General features: G+C 38.8%; 1 protein-coding gene across 3 annotated transcripts in view; it reads left to right on the top strand.

Annotated features, from left to right (window-relative positions):
* The first annotated feature begins 2,934 nt into the window (after window positions 1-2,934).
* Window positions 2,935-18,682, top strand: part of PSPC1 (paraspeckle component 1) — a 93,830-nt gene continuing 78,082 nt past the window's right edge. For 2 of the 3 annotated variants that reach the window (XR_007355934.2, XM_048845297.2), the window contains exons 1-6: window positions 2,935-3,418; window positions 5,948-6,249; window positions 8,638-8,733; window positions 9,753-9,949; window positions 15,720-15,804; window positions 17,192-17,300. Coding sequence is in view for 2 of the 3 variants with exons in the window: in XM_048845297.2 (XP_048701254.1) it covers window positions 3,056-3,418; window positions 5,948-6,249; window positions 8,638-8,733; window positions 9,753-9,949; window positions 15,720-15,804; window positions 17,192-17,300 (1,152 nt within the window). In the remaining variant the exon portion in view is untranslated. The remainder of the gene's footprint in view (window positions 3,419-5,947; window positions 6,250-8,637; window positions 8,734-9,752; window positions 9,950-15,719; window positions 15,805-17,191; window positions 17,301-18,682) is intronic. The other variant, XM_048845287.2, reaches the window with a different exon arrangement.

Here is an 18,682-nt window from a genome sequence, read left to right as displayed (position 1 = left end):
AATGGAATAGAGAGTATGCTTTTAAGATGTGTGGATGATTCCAGGCTGGGTGGGGTTGCAAGCACTTTGGAGGACAGGATTAGAATTCAAAATGACCTTGGCAAATTGGAGAATTGATCTAGAATCAACAAGATGCAATTCAGAAAAGACAAGTGCAAAGTACTTTGTTTAGGAAAGAAAAATCAAATGCACAAATACAAAATGGGGAATAACGGGCTAGGCAGTAGTACTGCTGAAAAGGATCTGGAGGTGATAGTGGAACACAAATTGAATATGAGCCAACAATATGATGAGTTGTGAAACAGACTTACATAATGTGGGGTATATTAACAGGATTGTTGTATGTAAGACATGGTTAGTAATTGTCCCACTCTGCTCAGCAGTGGTGAAGCCTTAGCTAGAGTATGGTGTCCAGTTTTGACACCACACTTTAGGAAAGATGTGGAGAAATAGGAGAGAGCCAAGAGGAGAGCAACAAAAATGATAACAGGTTTAGAAAACATGACCTGAGGAAGGGTTAAAAAAACTGGGTATGTTTAGTCTTGAGAAAAGAAGATTAAGGGGGGATCTGACAACAGTCTTCAAATATATTAAGGGCTGTTATAAAAAGGACGGTGAGCAATTGTTCTCTATGTCCACTGAAGGCAGGACAAGAAGTAATGGGCTTAATGTGCAGCAAGGGTGATTTAGGTTACATATTAGGAAAAAAATTCTTACTATAAGGATAGTTAAGTACTGAAATAGGCTTCCAAGGGTGATTGTGGAATCCCAGTCACTGGAGGTTTTTAAAAACAGGCTAGACAAAGATGGTCTAGGTATATTTGATCCTGCCTCAGCAGGGGGATGGACTAGATGACCTCTCAATGTCCTTCCAGCCCTACATTTCTATGATTGTACCACACATTTCCCTGCTTGACTGGGATACAGCTGCACAAAAAGTTCCAGATGACTTATTTGTTTGTTTGGGTAAACTGCCTGCCCAAGTCCATCTCCTATTTTTGAACACAGTTTAAGTGACTGGTAAGAAATAGCTGAGTGCATATTATATTTCAGATGTTGCTGCATTACGCAGTGGAAGGATTAGTACACTGCTTTCTATTTTAGTTGGGAGTCTGATTATATCTTTCTTGTAAGCTGGAGTACAGGCAAAGTACTTTAGTTGGAAAATATTGCCAAACACATATTCTGTGACCTAGCAATGTTTGTGAGGGATACAGCTTTCAAAGTTATTTCTTTAGAAAAGCTAGGATGCTTTCCTCAAACTCAAACTGGTGAGTCCGACAATCAAATTTCTGGCAGCCTTTGTTTCCTTTACCAAGATCAGCATTACTTATAGGAGTAAAAGGGAAGGCATATTCAGAGACACTGGCTTTCCCCCTCACTTTTCCCAGATTCTAATGACGGCCTGCAAAGAAATGTTGTAATAACTACATTCGGTTGGGTTTGATGGAGCATCTTGTAAAGGTGGTATGTTTAGAAGATTACTCTCTCCATTTAGACCCAGCAGCCATCCATTGTATAATTACGTTTAGTAGTGAATTGACCAGAGAAAGGAAGCCCACTAATACATTTTAAATTAGAAATCCTCATCATCTTATTTCTCTAAGACTACAAAGGATAGACCAATTTATTCTAGGTTTCCTATTTTTTCTTTCCAGGTAATTTGATTAAAATTATTGAGACAATCCTGGATTTAGTCACCAGATGGCACTATAATGGTATTTTCTTGTAATCATAGAATATCAGGGTTGGAAGGGACCTCAGAAGATCATCTAGTCCAACCCCCTGCTCAAAGCAGGACCAATCCCCAATTTTTGCCCCAGATCCCTAAATGGCCCCCTCAAGGATTGAGCTTACAACCCTGGTTTTAGCAGGCTAATGCTCAAACCACTGAGCTATCCCTCCCCTGCTTTCTGAATAACTAAAAATGACCCATAACATTGTCTACAATGAAAAATTATTGCAATTAAAAAAAAAAAAAGAGTTCTAACACCTCCAATGTTTGCAGTTTTACTTTGAACTTTGGCATGGAGATAGTTCTTTACTGGCCTCATGAAAATCCCTTCAGATTTTTCCAAGTTAAAGGTTTTGACAATTGCCCCTGCCTGTCTTTGTCTCACATGCAGCACAGGTATTTTTGGAAATACACCAAAATCCCATAACATGTCATTGGCATGGCACATGGAGCTTCCTGTCACTTCAGCATTTTCCATTCAGAGCTGAACCTTCAGAGGGGACAGACAAAAATGCATGATGATGGTCTTCATCCTCTTCAGCCTGCTGCAGCTTTTCCCTATCCCTATGCATTTTGGCCTAGGTCCAGGAGAATATATAATGTACTAAAACCCAGCCCTCGGTAACCACAGATTCTAATCTAGACTCACCTGTTTTACTAACTGGTGTTAGAGTAGCAGCCGTGTTAGTCTGTATTCGCAAAAAGAAAAGGAGGACTAGTGGCACCTTAGAGACTAACCAATTTATCTGAGCATAAGCTTTCATGAGCTACAGCTCACTTCATCTGCATATGCATCCGATGAAGTGAGCTGTAGCTCACGGAAGCTCATGCTCAGATAAATTGGTTAGTCTCTAAGGTGCCACTAGTCCTCCTTTTCTTTTTGCGAATACAGACTAACACGGCTGCTACTCTGAAACCTGTAGCCAGAGAGCCACTCAACCACAGCCGCTTCGATAGAGGCTGGCTGCCAAGGAGAGTGCGGCGGGGATTTAAAGGGGCAACCCCCTGCTCCTCTGAAAAGCGCCATAGGACGAATATCCCAGCGCAGCGAGCGGGGCGTCCCGTGACACAAGCAAACCTGCCCCACCCCTAGTCCCAGCTTCCACACGCTCGCCTCGGACGGTCTCCCCGCCCCCTTTCTCCCGCCAGTGGGAGTCACTGCGCAGGCGCAACGGTTGAGCAGTTGGTGGGAGGGGCTTTCCTCAGAGACGTTAACTCGTTCGGGCTGGCGCCGCCGCCATTTTGAATTCGCTAGCTGGTGGTGCGGTCAGTGGTTGCGGCGGCTCCGGGACCCCCTCAGAGCGCGAGAGAGACCGAAACATGGCAGCGAACAGCCGGAACTTGAAACAAGTGCGGATCGAAAACAGCTCCCCGGCGGCCCCGCTCGGCATGGTGGGGGGCGGCGGCCTGAAGGGGATGCGGGGCCTGGAGGCGGACAGCGAGGTAGGGGCCATGGCGCCGGGCAAAGAGGCTTGCGACGAGGAGCAGGAGGTCGGGTTCACCATCGACATCAAGAGCTTCCTCAAGCCCGGCGAAAAGAGCTACACGCAGCGCTGCCGCCTCTTCGTGGGGAACCTGCCCACGGACATCACCGAGGAGGACTTCAAGCGCCTCTTCGAGCGCTACGGGGAGCCCAGCGAGGTCTTTATCAACCGCGACCGCGGCTTCGGCTTCATCCGCCTGGTAAGGACCTCTTCCCCCGTCCGTGTCTGCGAGGGAGTGGGACAGGCCTCGCCCCTCCGGCCGCCTACAGTATTCCGGTACTGACACCGTCCGGGGGGCAGTGGGAGAGGCCTGTCTCGGTGTTTGCATGCCGTACAGGCATTGTGTGTGGGGGATTGGGACGGACCTCGCCCCTAAGTCGCCTAACCTACATCTCCCTGATACTGGGGGGGGGGGGGAGTGGGACAGTGCTTGTGTCGTCGCCCCCCCATGGCCTCTGTGCGAGTTGGGGGCGGAGTGGGACAGATGTTTCCCTACAGCCTCGTCTCCTTTCCCTTGTCAGTACAGTCAGTGCTAGTTTCACAGCTTGATTGCTTCCCTTCTGCTCCTCCGCCTGGTACAGTTCTTTCTTTCATGCCTTGCCATGGTTACTCTTCCATACACTAAAAAGAAAAGGAGTACTTGTGGCACCTTAGAGACTAACCAATTTATTTGGACATACCACTGAATGCATCTGATGAAGTGAGCTGTAACTCACGAAAGCTTATGCTCAAATAAATTTGTTAGTCTCTAAGGTGCCGCAAGTACTCCTTTTCTTTTTGCAAATACAGACTAATACGGCTGCTTCTCTGAAATCTTCCATACACTGACTGCCACTTGCCTCACCGCCTACATTTCTATCCCCAAGTAGTGCACACTATTGCCTGTCCACTTACATGTCCAACTGCCTTCACTTCCCACCCACCAGCCCCACTTGTTCTGCACAGATATCCTGATACTCTTACTGCCTTTTAATTTTCAGTAGTAGAAAATGGAAAATGCTTCTTTGAATAAGAAAGCATGTTTAGTTGGGTTGAGATGGTTGGTCCACCCTCGTACTAAATTATTTCCAGAAGTTTCTTTGTGTGATTAATTGGATTTTTCCTGTTTATGATGTAGCATGAATTAAGTTTTATTATACTTCAAGGAGGAGCTCTGGATACTTCTCCCACTCCTTTTGTTCTTTATTTCTTTGAAAGCCAAATATGTGGCGTCTGAGCCAGGTAGGATTATTTGCTGTAGGCTTCCATTCATGAAAGAATGAGGCTCAATTTCAGAGGTTAAGTTATGCCATTTGCATTTTAGTGAAATATATTGTGAAATACACTTACTGTTTCCTTGAGATCCTTTTGAAAAGAAGAGTCTACATTTTCAAAAGCTACTAGGCTAGTACCAGTGTTTTTGCATGCCCCACTTAATGGTCTCCACTTTAAGAAACCTTAAAGGGGGCTGCCTGGTTTTTGGATTATATGTGCTCATCAGTTTTGAAAATCTGGTTTCTGGTGTATCATGAAAAAATTGAGGCAGTCAAAGCTAGCTTATTGCCCACAGGTTTTAACATATCATCAGTCTGTCTGCTATGCTGGGATGCTTTTCATAGTCAAAGCTGCTGTCAATAGAGAATGCACAGGGTGGTGGGCATAGAAAAGCAGAGTTAAGATTTTTTTGGGTACTTAAATTGTCAGTTTCCAATATTTTAGATTTTTTTTTAAATTGTAACTTTGACATTGATTTTTCTAATGTGTAAATACTTGTATTTTTTTAAAATGTTGCTATACAGAGGCTTTTTTTTCTTGAATATATAACTGGGATAGAATACTGTCCCTTTGCTAGTAGTAGCTGAGAGGATTAAGGAATGGAGCATCTCACGTTACTCTTTTGTAGTCTTTTTGGCCAACTGAATAATTTTGCAGAGGTTGTGAAGAAAGCTGTCTCCCACTTTCTTTGGCTTGATTCCTTTAGTACAATAACTTGGGATATAGGTGAAAGAAGTTAAAGGAAAAATTCCAGGATAAGAATGGGAGGGCAACGTCAGGGAAAATTGACACTTGGGTTAGATAGATGCAAAAGGCACAAAAACAAGTGAAGGGTAATAAATACAACAGGCATAATAAAAATCCCTAGAGAAAACAAAATAGTGCTGCTAGAATGTAGATTGTATTTGACTTTAGTTCAGCAATCAGTTCAATCAAAAGTGATAGTGGATAAAAAGAATGGTAACAAAAAAAATAAAAAATTCCCTATACATTTTAAAATTTCTGTCAAAGAGTGAATGAGAGGAAACTTCCCCCCTCCCTCTCACAGAGGCAGAAACGAAATTAATATATATGTCCCTATGAAAAAAAGTTGTGTGAAAGTTCTGAACTCACTTTGACTGTCCATATAAAGAATTGCGTACTTTTCTGCTGTAGGAGTGTTTGGGGAATCATCCTCTAGCACATGCGAGCAAAACTAATGGATTTAAAGTACGACGTATTAGAACAAATTGTATGGAAAAACAAATGCAGATTGCTGAAATCATTGAACAAACGGAATCTGAAAAGCTCTTGCTTTGGGAAGAGGATACTTTGAATGTTGACCAATCCCCCCCTTAATTTTAATATGCTCATAACTTTAAAAGAATGTTTTAAGTAATGGTAAAATAGCTGAAAACTAATAAATTGACTCAGTATCCTTGAGGCAAGTATAGAATGGATTCATATAAAATGTTTTTTTTCCCCTCTTGGAAAGGAATCTAGAACACTGGCTGAAATAGCAAAGACAGAACTTGATGGTACTATTTTGAAGAGTAGACCACTTCGAATTCGATTTGCTACACATGGAGCTGCCTTAACAGTCAAGAATCTTTCACCTGTGGTTTCCAATGAGCTTCTGGAACAAGCTTTTTCTCAATTTGGTCCAGTGGAGAGGGCTGTTGTTGTAGTAGATGACCGTGGCAGAGCTACAGGAAAAGGTTTTGTAGAGTTTGCAGCAAAACCTCCGGCAAGGAAGGCTCTAGAGAGATGCAGTGATGGGGCATTCTTACTAACAACGTAAGTTACAGGTTTTTTTTTTCTGGTCAGATTTGTGGGTGAGAGTTTTATAATGTATAGAAAACTGCAACCAAGAGCATGGTCAGACCTTTTATTGTGTTCTCAGAACTTGGACACCAGATTTGCTGTGAAATAGATGTCAGCTGGAAGGTTGTTTTGAGTATTCACACCAAGCATCTTACTTTGCTCAAGAATTTTTTTCTGAATCCCAGCTAGTTATGAACTATATCTATAGCCATGAGATTTATTTGGTTATATGTAAATACAGTATGTTCATTGGTAGGTGTTATTTTCTTTGTAGGTTCTTTAATTATTTTCCAGTAACTTTTACTTTCTCCATACCTATTCAGAATTCTCCAAAGGTAATTAGATTGTTTTTGGTTTCTTTCTTGACCATGAAGTTTCCAATAACAGTAGTGAAAACTGACAAGACTCTAGTTGGTGTTTACTTTGCAGTATCTTGGCAAAACTATAAGAAGAAGCGCTGAAGTTTTCTATTTGCAGACTTAGGAGGAACATGACCCTGCATCTGTTCATATTTTGACGGTTATGTTAACAACTGTATGGTTTCCTACTAACTGGGCATGTAAATTTTTCAGGTCTTGCTATTATTGATAGCACCTCATCACCTTTTTTTAATCTCTTCCTTCATACTTCTGTAATTCTGCCTCTCCACACTTTGCCATAATGGCAGAGGACTATCGGTGGTGTGACTGCTTGCCTACATGCATTTGCCATTAGCAGTTTTATGCTGCTTTGCTGAATATGGTTGAAATTGCAACTGCTTAGGAAAAAATGTATTGTGCAGTTATCTATAACTTTTCTCATTTAGGTGAGTGACATAATGTTTGAGTGAATAAAAACACATGATTTTGGCCTGAATTAAAAATCCAAAATATTCCCTAATGGACTAAATTACAGGCATATTTAGTAGGTCCCTGTTGTGGCTGCTACATTGTGTTGCAGGCACATTACATATGGCACTCGTTACAAGATGTAACTGATAATGGAATCATTATGCAACTGTTTTGTAAATATACTTTTGTGGAAACTGCTGTGCTACAAAGATATAGGACAGGGAAAGAAGAGCCATGGAAAGAACAGTGTGGCTACCAGAACTTTACATTACAAGTTTTAGTATTCCAGAAAACTATCATACAATGAAACAATTTGTTACACTCTAATTTATGTAGCTTTTTGGGTTCTTTGTGAAGATCTATATAATGGGATGAGATTTTTCACATATTTTACTCACCCAGATTGGTTTATGCAATTGTATTGAAAAACTCTTCTATTATGTGTTGAATGCCCTTAATAATCAGGGATTGAGGGGGCTTTTCAGACCATTGAGGGCCAGATTTTGCCACCCTTGTGTTTCTATCTTGCTCTGCCACTATTTCCATTGAAATCAATAGTCCTGCTCATGAAGCAAGGTTACTTAATTTCAGTAAGGGTGGCAGAATCAGGTACTCATGGTTTAATTTATTCTTTTTTCATGAAATCTGTTCTTTCTTCCATTAGCATTTGATTCTCTGCATAAGTTGAACATGAGTATGCCCTATGTTGTAATGGCTATGCCATCCTATTACTTTGAATAGTATTGTGCAGTCCTGTAAGGTTTTCATTATTTGAAGCCGCTTTACTGTTCGTAAAATAACAATATTAAAAAGTCTAGAACTGACGATGTTGGGAAAGTAATGAATTGGCTTTCCCACAAAAGCAAATCTCTGTAATTTGTAGCTTGTTTGTGTTTGATACTCTGATGTGTATAGCTCATGAAGGGAAGATGTTGATTTCTAAGAATATGGCACTTTACAGAACAGGACATTTAAAAAGTCAGTTATGCTGAAATTATTTTTTAATTGTAGTGGGAACTCTGATGTCCACTTATCAATTCTATTTTTAATTGTGCAGGTAACTTTCAAAAGCATCTCTGTATTTCTTGTATATCTGAACAAAGCTGCTGTTTGTTTGTATTGTGATAGCTTCTAGGAGCCCCTCTCATGGACCCAGACCCATTTTTCTACATTTGTACAAATGCATAATAAAAACATGATTCCTGCACTAAAGAGTTTAGTTGCCTGTAAACAGTTATTTTTAATTTTTTTTTTTCATTTTTTAAATTGCTCAGTTTATTTTTCCATCAGAAGGGCAGTAGTGTTTTCTAGATAAAGTTGGCTTATGTGTAAGACAAATTTATTCACTAAGACAGTGCTTTTTTAAAATTTCATTAAATGTGAAGGAGTTGTACCTAACAGACCCTAAGAAGTCATTTTTTAGAATGTTTCCCAACAATATTACAAAATATAACTTGTTTCAATGTGGATTTCCTTGGTTTGTTTAATGAATTAAAATATTAACACAGAAAACCTTTAATATTTCTTTCAGAACACCTCGACCTGTTGTTGTAGAACCTATGGAACAATTTGATGATGAAGATGGGCTACCAGAGAAATTAATGCAAAAAACACAACAGTATCATAAGTAAGTTGGATTTAGATTCAGATTTCCTTAAACATTATTAGGTTAGCTTGATGAACAAAAGTTTATTAAATTTTACCTTCATGTGTAGAGTGAGGATGGGAAAGAGAGTGCTGTTTGTCTAATAAGCAGATTTTTTTTGTTTTTAAATATATATACAATTGTTAGGCTTTCCTGATTATGAAGTGCAAACTCAGATAATAGGCACTCAGTCCCTGATCCTGAAAAGATTTGTGCACATGTTTATTTTTACTCTGAGCAGTCTCATTGACTCTGTACATCAGTGTTCCTGCAGGATCAGGGCTTCAAATACCGCAGTGATGGTTGCAATAAAGTAAACTGTGTAAGTCTTGAGTGTCAGGAGAAACCAAAGTTCTTTTAATTTTAGTGTTGAAATTTGAGACTCTCCCCAAGAAATCCTGATTGCTGGAGCCAAAATGCTTACTCAGATGACAAGCAAAAATAGAATGATTTTTTAAAATAATGTATGAGATAAATATTTTGGTTCATTGCTCTTTAATGAATTATTACAATAGAACAAGTATTTGAAAAGGGTATCGTGAACTAAAATTTTGATGGGCTTTAGTTTTTGAAGGCTTTGAGTAATATGTTAATACAGCAAGCCATGACACTTTTTCAAACATTGGTGTTAAAAAAAATCATGTTTATAAGCCACTTTCTTAGTAGCCTGATAATTATTAGTTTAGTTGCATAGTCTTCTGCTAAAGCATCAGAAATTTTCAATATAATGCAAAACAAGTCTTCCTTAAAAACGAATAAATTTACATGGGGTTTGATTTGGACTATTTCTCTGGTCATGCAGAGTAATCTTACTGCAGAGTCCTGCCATAAAGTTTTGGGACTGAGTTCTGAAAATGAGCTGCTAATTTAAATTACAGAAATTGGCAACTTGATTTAAAGTTAGAAATTAAATCAGAATGTTTGATTAGGAATATATTTTGCTACTGCAGCTACTTTATAAATAAATTTCCGTACATTTTAACTGTGTGCATTTTTATTAGGGAAAGAGAGCAGCCTCCACGTTTTGCTCAACCTGGAACATTTGAATTTGAGTATGCTTCCCGATGGAAGGCTCTTGATGAGATGGAAAAGCAGCAGCGAGAACAGGTTGACAGGAACATTAGAGAAGCCAAAGAGAAACTAGAAGCGGAAATGGAAGCAGCTAGACATGAACATCAGTTAATGCTGATGAGGCAAGGTAAAAATCAGATACTCCGCCAACTATAAAAAAAACCTGTTTCTCAAAAAAGGTTCCTTTGCATAACATATTGAGGGATGAATCTCAGTTGTGTGTGACACATGTAAATGAGATTTTGTTAGACTAAATATTTCTTGGCTTTTTCAGAAAATACTTAGAGGTGGGAAACAGTTTTTCATTTGAACCAAAATCAAGTCTACTCATCTTTTATTTTCAGAGTACAATATAATCATATGTAAAATTAACTCCACTTACATCTAAATACTGTGTGTGGAGAGGCTGGGTAGCTTCACAAATTCAGTAGGAAGGATTTTTTAGTTTAATGTTGATTGTGATCCTGGGCTGAAATAAATTAGATTTTGCACACTGTGTATAGAGAAATTGTGTGACTGGTGCTGCTCTATTATTTTCCATTTCTTATACATATGAGTGTTGAGGGAGATAATTTTATAGTTTTAATAGCTGAAAGCCTTTTGCTTTGATGCCCAACTTAGGAACCTGGTGATTCAAGGAGTATTCCATCCTCACCTTCTTGATTTTTAGTTTTTTTTTCTGCACAGTTGGAAGGACTGTCAGACTTCTGAGTAAATAACACAATAGCATGTTTCATTACAAAGGATCCAAACGCTTTTAACAAACCAGACACGTACAGCACTGAAACCTGTTGGATAGTGGCAGACCACTGGCACAATGCACAACAGTGGAAGTAGGGGAAACTGGCCAAGTGTATCTGGGTAAGCCCTACAAAAAGTTTTGTGGGATCTTCTGATCCACATTGGGGAGATAATAGCTGGATTTTCAAGTTCTTATCCAAAAGACCACTACACTAAGCATCATGTGGTTTTATTCTGTTTACCTGTTACTGTTTAGGCTGAAAGTCTGTATCAACACTTAAGGGATTTGAACCTCCAAGAGAAGGGAAATTATATGGTCATGGAATGATCACTTGTTAAAAGTAAACATGAAGAAAAGACACACAATTGTGACAGAGGGGACATATTAGTTGCCTAGGCTTAAGGTTTGAAACACCTACATGCTCTGAAACCTTCATTGTCCCCTGGCTTACAAAGCTTGACCCAGTCAGGCAAATCCACATTCCTTTGTCTAAGGCAGGCTGGTTTATCAACTCTCTCAACAACATATCTCATTGACTTTAAGGCCAGAAAGGACCACCATGATCATCTATTCTGATCTCGTGTACGTTGCATGCCACAGAATCTCTCCCTCCCACTCCTGTAATAAGACTCATAACCTCTGTCTGAGTTACTGAAGTCCACAAATCATGATTTACGTTACTGAGAATGCACCCTTTGCACTAGTTTAAACTTGCAAGTGACCTGTGCCCCATGTGACAGAGTAGGGGGGAAAAAAAGCAACAAACCGGGGTCTCTGCCAGTCTGACCTGGGGGAAAATCCCTTCCTAACCTCAAATATGGCAAGTCAGTTGGATCCTGAGCATTTTGGCAAGATCCAACAGTCAGACTCCCAGAAAGAATTCTGTAATAACTCAGAGCCCTCTCCGTTTAGCGTCCCATGACTGGTCATTAGGGATATTTGCTACTAGAAGTCGCAGATCGGCTGTATATCATTGTAGGCAGTCTCATCATACCATCCCCTCCATAAACTTATAAAGCTCTGTCTTTAAGCCAGTTAGGTTTTTTGCCCCCCACTGCTTGTCTTGGAAGGCTGTTTCAGAACTTCACTCTGATGGTTAGAAACCTTCATCTAATTTCAAGCCTGAATGTGTTGATGGCCAGTTTATATCCATTTGTTCTTTTGTCAGCTTTGGCGCTTAACTTAAAAGCTCCTCCCACTCCCTGGTATTTATACTTTTGATGTATTTATAGAGAGCAGTCATATTTCCCATAGCCTTCATTTGGTTAGGTTAAAGAAGCCAACCTCTTTGGAAAGCCTACATTATGAGATGAAAATCATTCCTCTGATTCTAGTAGTCCTTTTCTGTACCTGTTCCAATTTTGAATTCATCATCTGGAGACCAGAACTGCACACAGTATTCCAGATGAGGTGTCACCAGTGCCTTGTATAATGGTAGTAACACTTCCCTATCTCTACTGCAAATATCCTGCCTAATGCATCCTAGGATTACATTATTCTTTTTCATAGCCACGTTGGCAGCTCATAGTTATCCTGTGATCAACCAATACACTCGGGTCTTTCTCCTCGTCGCTTCCAGTTGATACGTTCCCAGTTAATAGCAAAAAAATTTCTTGTTGTTAGTCTCTAAGTGCATGACCTTGCACGATTAAATCCCATTTCATCCCATTTCTGTTACTCCAGTTTTCAAGATCATCCAGTTCTTGTATGATGTGTTAAGATAAAATATCTTAGGAAATATGTTCCTAACGCACACCTGTAACTCGTTGTACAAGCACCTGTACATAAATTACACACTATTCATGACCAGCATGTCGCTAGCTTTCATAAAAGACCTTACTTGATGCTCTTAATTCGATTGCTTATTCTTTGGGGTTCAGATCCACCGTTCTTCCAGTGGGGTGGATGGACCCTGATTGTCACACCTTACTACTAAGGCTAACATCCGTTATCTCTTGTTCTGCTTCTGGGTCAAACAAGCCCCAGTGTTTTTTTTGTGGAGTCCTTTCTTGAACTGGAATTGGGAATTCTTCTACACATTCTGTCTGATTCTGCTGGTTTGGAAGATCAGCTGAGACTGAGCCAAGCCCAAAATGGGTTTTGGCAGCTTTGTCTTCAGATGTCGTAGGTCTGATGTGAGCACCACTTTCCAGTTTACTGGACCTTCATTTTCAGACTGGAGTAAGAATATCCACTTGAACCTCAGTCTTACAAGTTCTAGCTCAATTTTGGATTACTGATATGCTTGATGAGGATGTTTTTTAAAAAGTTGATCAAGTACATTTGAGAGTTCTAACAAGCTACCTGAGTTGTGGTTTCAGCTTCCACCTTCCATGCTTAGGCAACAGTTCTCAAATGGTAAAAGTCCAAGAGTTTGAAGGAGCTGTGTTAAGTCTGATATTAAATATATTAACAGTCTGGGAAGTGTGTGAGCAGTGAGGTAACATTGTGCAGATTGCAAGTTATTTAGGTTATTCATGTCCAGAGAGGACTTCAAGGAACATCATAGGGATTTAACCAAGTTAGGTAAATAGGCAATGAGATGGCAGAAGAAATTCAAAGTTGGTAAGTGCAAAGTAATGCACGTTGGAAGGAAAATTTTAACTACTCATACACTTTACAGTGTTCTAAATTAACTGTATTGTGTCGGGAAAAGGATCTGGGCATCACGTTGGCAGCTCAGTGAAGACCTCTGCTTAGTGTACAGCTGTAGTCAAAAAGCAAACAGATACATAAGAAAAGGAATAGGAAATATGAGAAAAATATCTTATTATATAAATTCATGGTGAGGCCTCATCTGAAATATTGCATGAAGTACTGGTCACCTCATCTCAAATTAATGTTGCAGAATTAAAATGAGTTCTGAGAAGTGAATTGAGAATGATTAGGGGCATGGAAAAACTCACATGAAGAGGGATTGAAAAGGCGGATTGTTTAGAGGAAATATGTTGAAAGTATATAAATTAATGAATGGTGTAGATAAGGTAGATCAAGAGCTTACATTCTCTCATAGCACAAGAAGAAGGCAAGGGGACGTTCAGTGAAATTGAAAGTTGCAAATTCAAAACCGATAAAAGGGAATGATTTTTCACACTGTGTGTAATCAGACCATGGAACTCATTGCCACAGGATGTTGTTGAGTCCAAGGACTTCTTTGTATTAGATAAGGTCTGGATGCTTATATGAACAAGAGAATCCAGAGTTTTGTAGTTAATGGGAAACATGATGATGATGAACTAAAAGAGTACTGTAAGGGAGATCAAACCAGGTTTTAAATTATTCTCTGTTTGGGATTAAGATGAGCTCTTCATTGAGGGGCAATTACTTTACCTGTTTCTTCCTGTTTTGGAGGTTCTTGTACATTCCTTTGAAACATCTAATGCTGGCTACTGCTGGAGACAGGAATTGCTGTATTAGATAAGACCCATGGTCCATTTAAAAAGAAAAGGAGTACGTGTGGCACCGTAGAGACTAACGTAGAGACCGTAATATATATAGACATAATAAATAGTCTCTAAGGTGCCACAAGTACTCCTTTTCTTTTTATGGATACAGACTAACACGGCTGCTACTCTGAAAAATGGTCCATTTAGTCCAGTATCCTATGTGGCCCTAAGGGTAAATTACATTAGTTAAATGCATTGACCATTTTGATATGAGTTAGTAGCTCGTTCCTTAATCACATTCAGACTAAGTAATAGAATGGTAATTTTCTAATTTAAAAATAAAATCACTTTGTAATGGTGGTGACAGGGTGGATTTGATTTAAATCAAATTGATTTAAATCAGTAGTCAGGAAGACTCAATTTAATCAAAACAAGCATATGAATTTTTGAATTTAGTTAAATATTCAAGTTTTTAAAAATCAAGTTTGTTTTTGTTAAAATTGTTTTAACTAAAACAGTTAAATGAAATATTAAATCGACAATCAGCTGGGTCAACATGAGAGACTTAAAATATTGGCTTCTGCAGCTAACTCAGTCGTCTTCACCTTTATTTTCCTGTTTGTTCATAATCTGGAAAAGAAAAACAAGTTTTCCTACTTTTTCAGGTCCCAAACAGTTTCCCAATTTGGAATGAATTAGTCCAAAGGAAGAAAATATTCTTTCTATACTGGCAGAAGAAGCTACTGCTGTTAAAAGTGAGATTATCACTTCAACGGTCTCTGAATCCAAGTGTTTATGTGACTTCTACCAATTCACTGGTGTGACTTTCTTTAAAACATCATCAGCAAACATATATTTCTTGAATGGTTTTTATTCTCGTATTCTTTTACAGCCTGTTGCCATTATAGGTTTTCCCTTCTAGTGAGAGAATGGTATGATAGATCTCAAATCAATGAAGGCTACACTCAGAAAGACCTCAAGGCTTCTGAAATTTGCTGCTCAAACAGTTTCACTTTCATTTCTGCTGCCTGTCCCTCACTTCTCACATTTATCTTCAGACTTCTTCTCCTTGTCCAGATCTATTCCACCCCAACAATTTTCTAGTATTGAACTTTATGAAACTTTGCAGTTTTAGAGAGAGGGGAGGGATTGACTCTGTGTACACAAATTTGCAGAGGGACAATAGGGTTGAGGTCTGTTATTTCTCACCTGTGTGTGTATGTATGTATAAACAAACATTTTTGCTCTAACAAGCATGTTAGCTCTGGAGATACAAATCCACAGTTTGAGAACTGCAAAACTAAGCATCTCTGTTGGTATCTTCTAACTGAGCACTGAGTCCCATTGGATAGATAGAAAGATTAACCTAACTAATCTATACAGAAGCCCTTGGAACACCATAAGATTGGGTTCCTAATCCATGAACTACTGGAACTCATTTACAAAACTTCTTAAACATTACGTGAATATGTTGTCTCCTACTATAAAATTAGAATTTATAATCCCTATTCCATGATGAGAATATCTTTGAGCTATAACGTATCTTAATTAAAACTATCTTTAGATAAAATGCTTTTTGAGGAAAAAAATCTATCTAATTTAAATTAAAAAAAATCTGATTTTTATTCTTTTTTAAAATCATTGATTTTTATCCACCCTGGGTAGTGAACATTTTGCAATGTGCATTCCACTACTGACACTGGAACACTTGCAACCACTGAAGTCAAAAGAATAATTGAGGGCCTTGTATAATATTTAACTTTTTGCAGATCTCATGAGGCGCCAGGAAGAACTGAGACGTTTGGAAGAACTTAGAAATCAAGAGTTACAGAAACGCAAGCAAATACAATTGAGGTATTTTGTTTTATTTGGTATTGATCCAGCCATGTGCTAGACATTCTAAATATATAACTGATATTTTAGGTCTAAGTGAATGAAGGTAGGTATTTTAGTTTATAGGGACTGATTATGAAATCTAGTTCAAGCAGTGTTTTAAAAAGAATGCTAGAATAATGCTTCTCTGCAGGTGCAGAAGAATATAAATATGACATTTCAATCCAGATATACTTAAAAATAAACAGAATATGAAACAGAGGGCTTACACCAATTAGAAAGTAGTATGTTGAATAATTCTGTGGGTTTTATTATTTCTTATGGTCAGCTGCGCTCAGATTAAATAGCGTAGGATTATATTAATTTGTTTTCTACATTCCTTGTGCCAATTTCTTTTAAGATTATATAAGAGGTGCATTTGTAGTCAGATATGAAGTTGAATTTGACTCATTTTGGGGCACTGTTCTTCAGTTAGATTAAAATGATAATACAAAATGATGCAGTCTTTAATTTGATAGATTTTTCTGCAATAATTACCCAGTTATAACTTTCTCATATGCACCTCTGTGCTCTGACATCTGTCTCTGAATACTAAAGTAAACATTCTTTTTTAAGATCTGTTTTTACAAACGTGGATGATATTTTATTAATGTGCTAAGATTAAATAAAATTGGAGAAGTAGTTACTTGAATTGAGTTTACCAATGCCTTTTGGAAGAACTGTTTTCTGATGCTCCTATTGCTTATGTTTGCATTTCAAAGTAATTTACTGTAGTGAAATATGTACCAGAATGCAAAAAACAAATTGCAGGAGTTATTGATAAATTGTAGTTTTTAATGTTGTTAAAAAAAATCCTTTAGGATTCTAAATCGCTATTGGAAATAATTGAAATTCTTTCAGCAGAGACTGTTCTGTATTTATAAATCTGAACTTGGTAAAAACTGAGCTCCCCATCTTCCCCCCCCAAACCCATTTTTTTTCTCAGTTTTCACTGTTGACAGTACCATCATGTTTTCAGTTACCCAGGCTTAAACTATCATAACCATGGCAAGCAGAGCACACACCTATAATGCTAAAAAGAAAAGGAGTACTTGTGGCACCTTAGAGACTAACCCAAGTACTCCTTTTCTTTTTGCGAATACAGACTAACACGGCTGTTCCTCTGAAACCTATAATGCTGTTAGGTATATATCAGGTGTGTGCCAAAATACTTCAGTGAAATGTCAAAGCCCAAAAGGTGGAGTGGAGGACTAGTAGTAAAATGTTATGATGCTATATAATGATTTAAGCTATAAGAAGTTGTTTTTAATTAACTTGAAATTCATTCACTTTAGCCCTGAAAGTCTATTGAAACTCATGTATGAAGAGGTCATGAACATAATTTACACAAGTTTATGAATAATTTTAGACATGAAGAAGAACATCGACGTCGTGAAGAAGAGATGCTACGCCAGAGAGAACAGGAAGAACTGAGACGACAGCAGGAAGGAGGATTTAAACCAAATTTCTTGGACAATGTAAGTAGAATTCTATTTGATTAAAACCTGAAGTGCAGAAGAACCTTTAGTTTTTTTTCTGTATTTTCAAGAATGATCATATTGAAATGACTTCCTCTCCTGGCTACTTGTACTACTTTCATGTGTATGCTCTTATTTCTGTAGCAAAGAGACCACAGTGATCAATAGTATGGTCTCATTTTATCCCCCATGATTTTGCCTAGGGTTCGTATTGACAGTGCTCTTATTCCTCCAGGTCAGTTATTCAAAATTTTAACTAAGCGAAGGTTTTTAGATATTCATATATTTTGTACATTCAGGAAGTATTATCTCCTGTATAATCCCGCAATCTAAACACACTACCACTTTTTTTCCAAGGTCAGACAACAGTGTTTCGCTTCTGAATGGAAATGCAGATAATAGCTAAGGCCATGTCTACATGGAGAGTTGCACTGGTTTTATTAAAGGCATTAATTTTATATCACTTGAGTTAAAGTGGTGCAAACCCCTGTGTAAACACTTATTTTAGTTTGAGTGGTATATTTTGGTTTAGATTAAGTCTGTTAGGGAAAATAAGCCACTTTTAAACAGAAATAAGAGTATTTACACAGTGGCTTGCATAGTTTTAACTAAATTGGTACAAGGTTGTCTGTAGACAAATCCTAACATACAGCCCATCTTGATTCTATCAATGTGGGTGAAAAAAGGAGAATCTTTTTAAAATTAAGCCTAAATATCACCTGCAAAGAAAAAATGGGCATATATTCCTCTTCATGAACGGGGTTAGGTGGCCTAGTTGTTAGAGCGCTAGTGTCACCACCCAGTGGGTAGGTCTTACAGTTCAGGCCCTCTTTTAATTAGAGGTGCTGTGAGGTGGGCAGATGGCTTGGATTTCTCCTGTAGTAGAGGCAATGGTGTGGGGCCTGGGCCTGCCCACTCAATCAGGCTCCAACCTAGGGGCCCTAGGAGGGTCAACACCATGTGACCCACAAAAGCGCCCTCCAAGTTACTGTCTGCTTCCCCCCACCGCCCCAAGTCCAATATAAAGTGAAAAGAAAAGGCAACCAAACTATCAGCCCTCAGCAGGGCTCTGCACACAGTCTTATTTCCTCTGGGAGTCTTCTCCAGCTCCTTTGTCAGGAGCCTTCAGGGTAGGTCTGTCTACCTCCCTCCTGAGCTGGGTTGTTCCCTTTTCAATCCTTTCTCTAGTTGGAGCATGCTCTGGAGGGGCGTGGAAACCTGGGCCCAGTCCTGTCTTTTAACCCCTTTTGGCCCAGTGTGGAGTTTTTATGCTCCATCACATTTGGAAGATACTGATGTCTGGAGCTCTAGTGAAATGATGACATCATGAGAGAGGGAGAATTTTAGACTCTTAGGCCTGGTCTATGGACAATTATTATACT

The sequence above is a fragment of the Caretta caretta genome, chromosome 1, assembly GCF_965140235.1.
Source record: "Caretta caretta isolate rCarCar2 chromosome 1, rCarCar1.hap1, whole genome shotgun sequence".
Classification (NCBI taxonomy): Eukaryota; Metazoa; Chordata; order Testudines; family Cheloniidae; genus Caretta; species Caretta caretta.
Note: the sequence above shows the minus strand (reverse complement) of the source record. Positions and strands in the feature narration are given on the sequence as shown.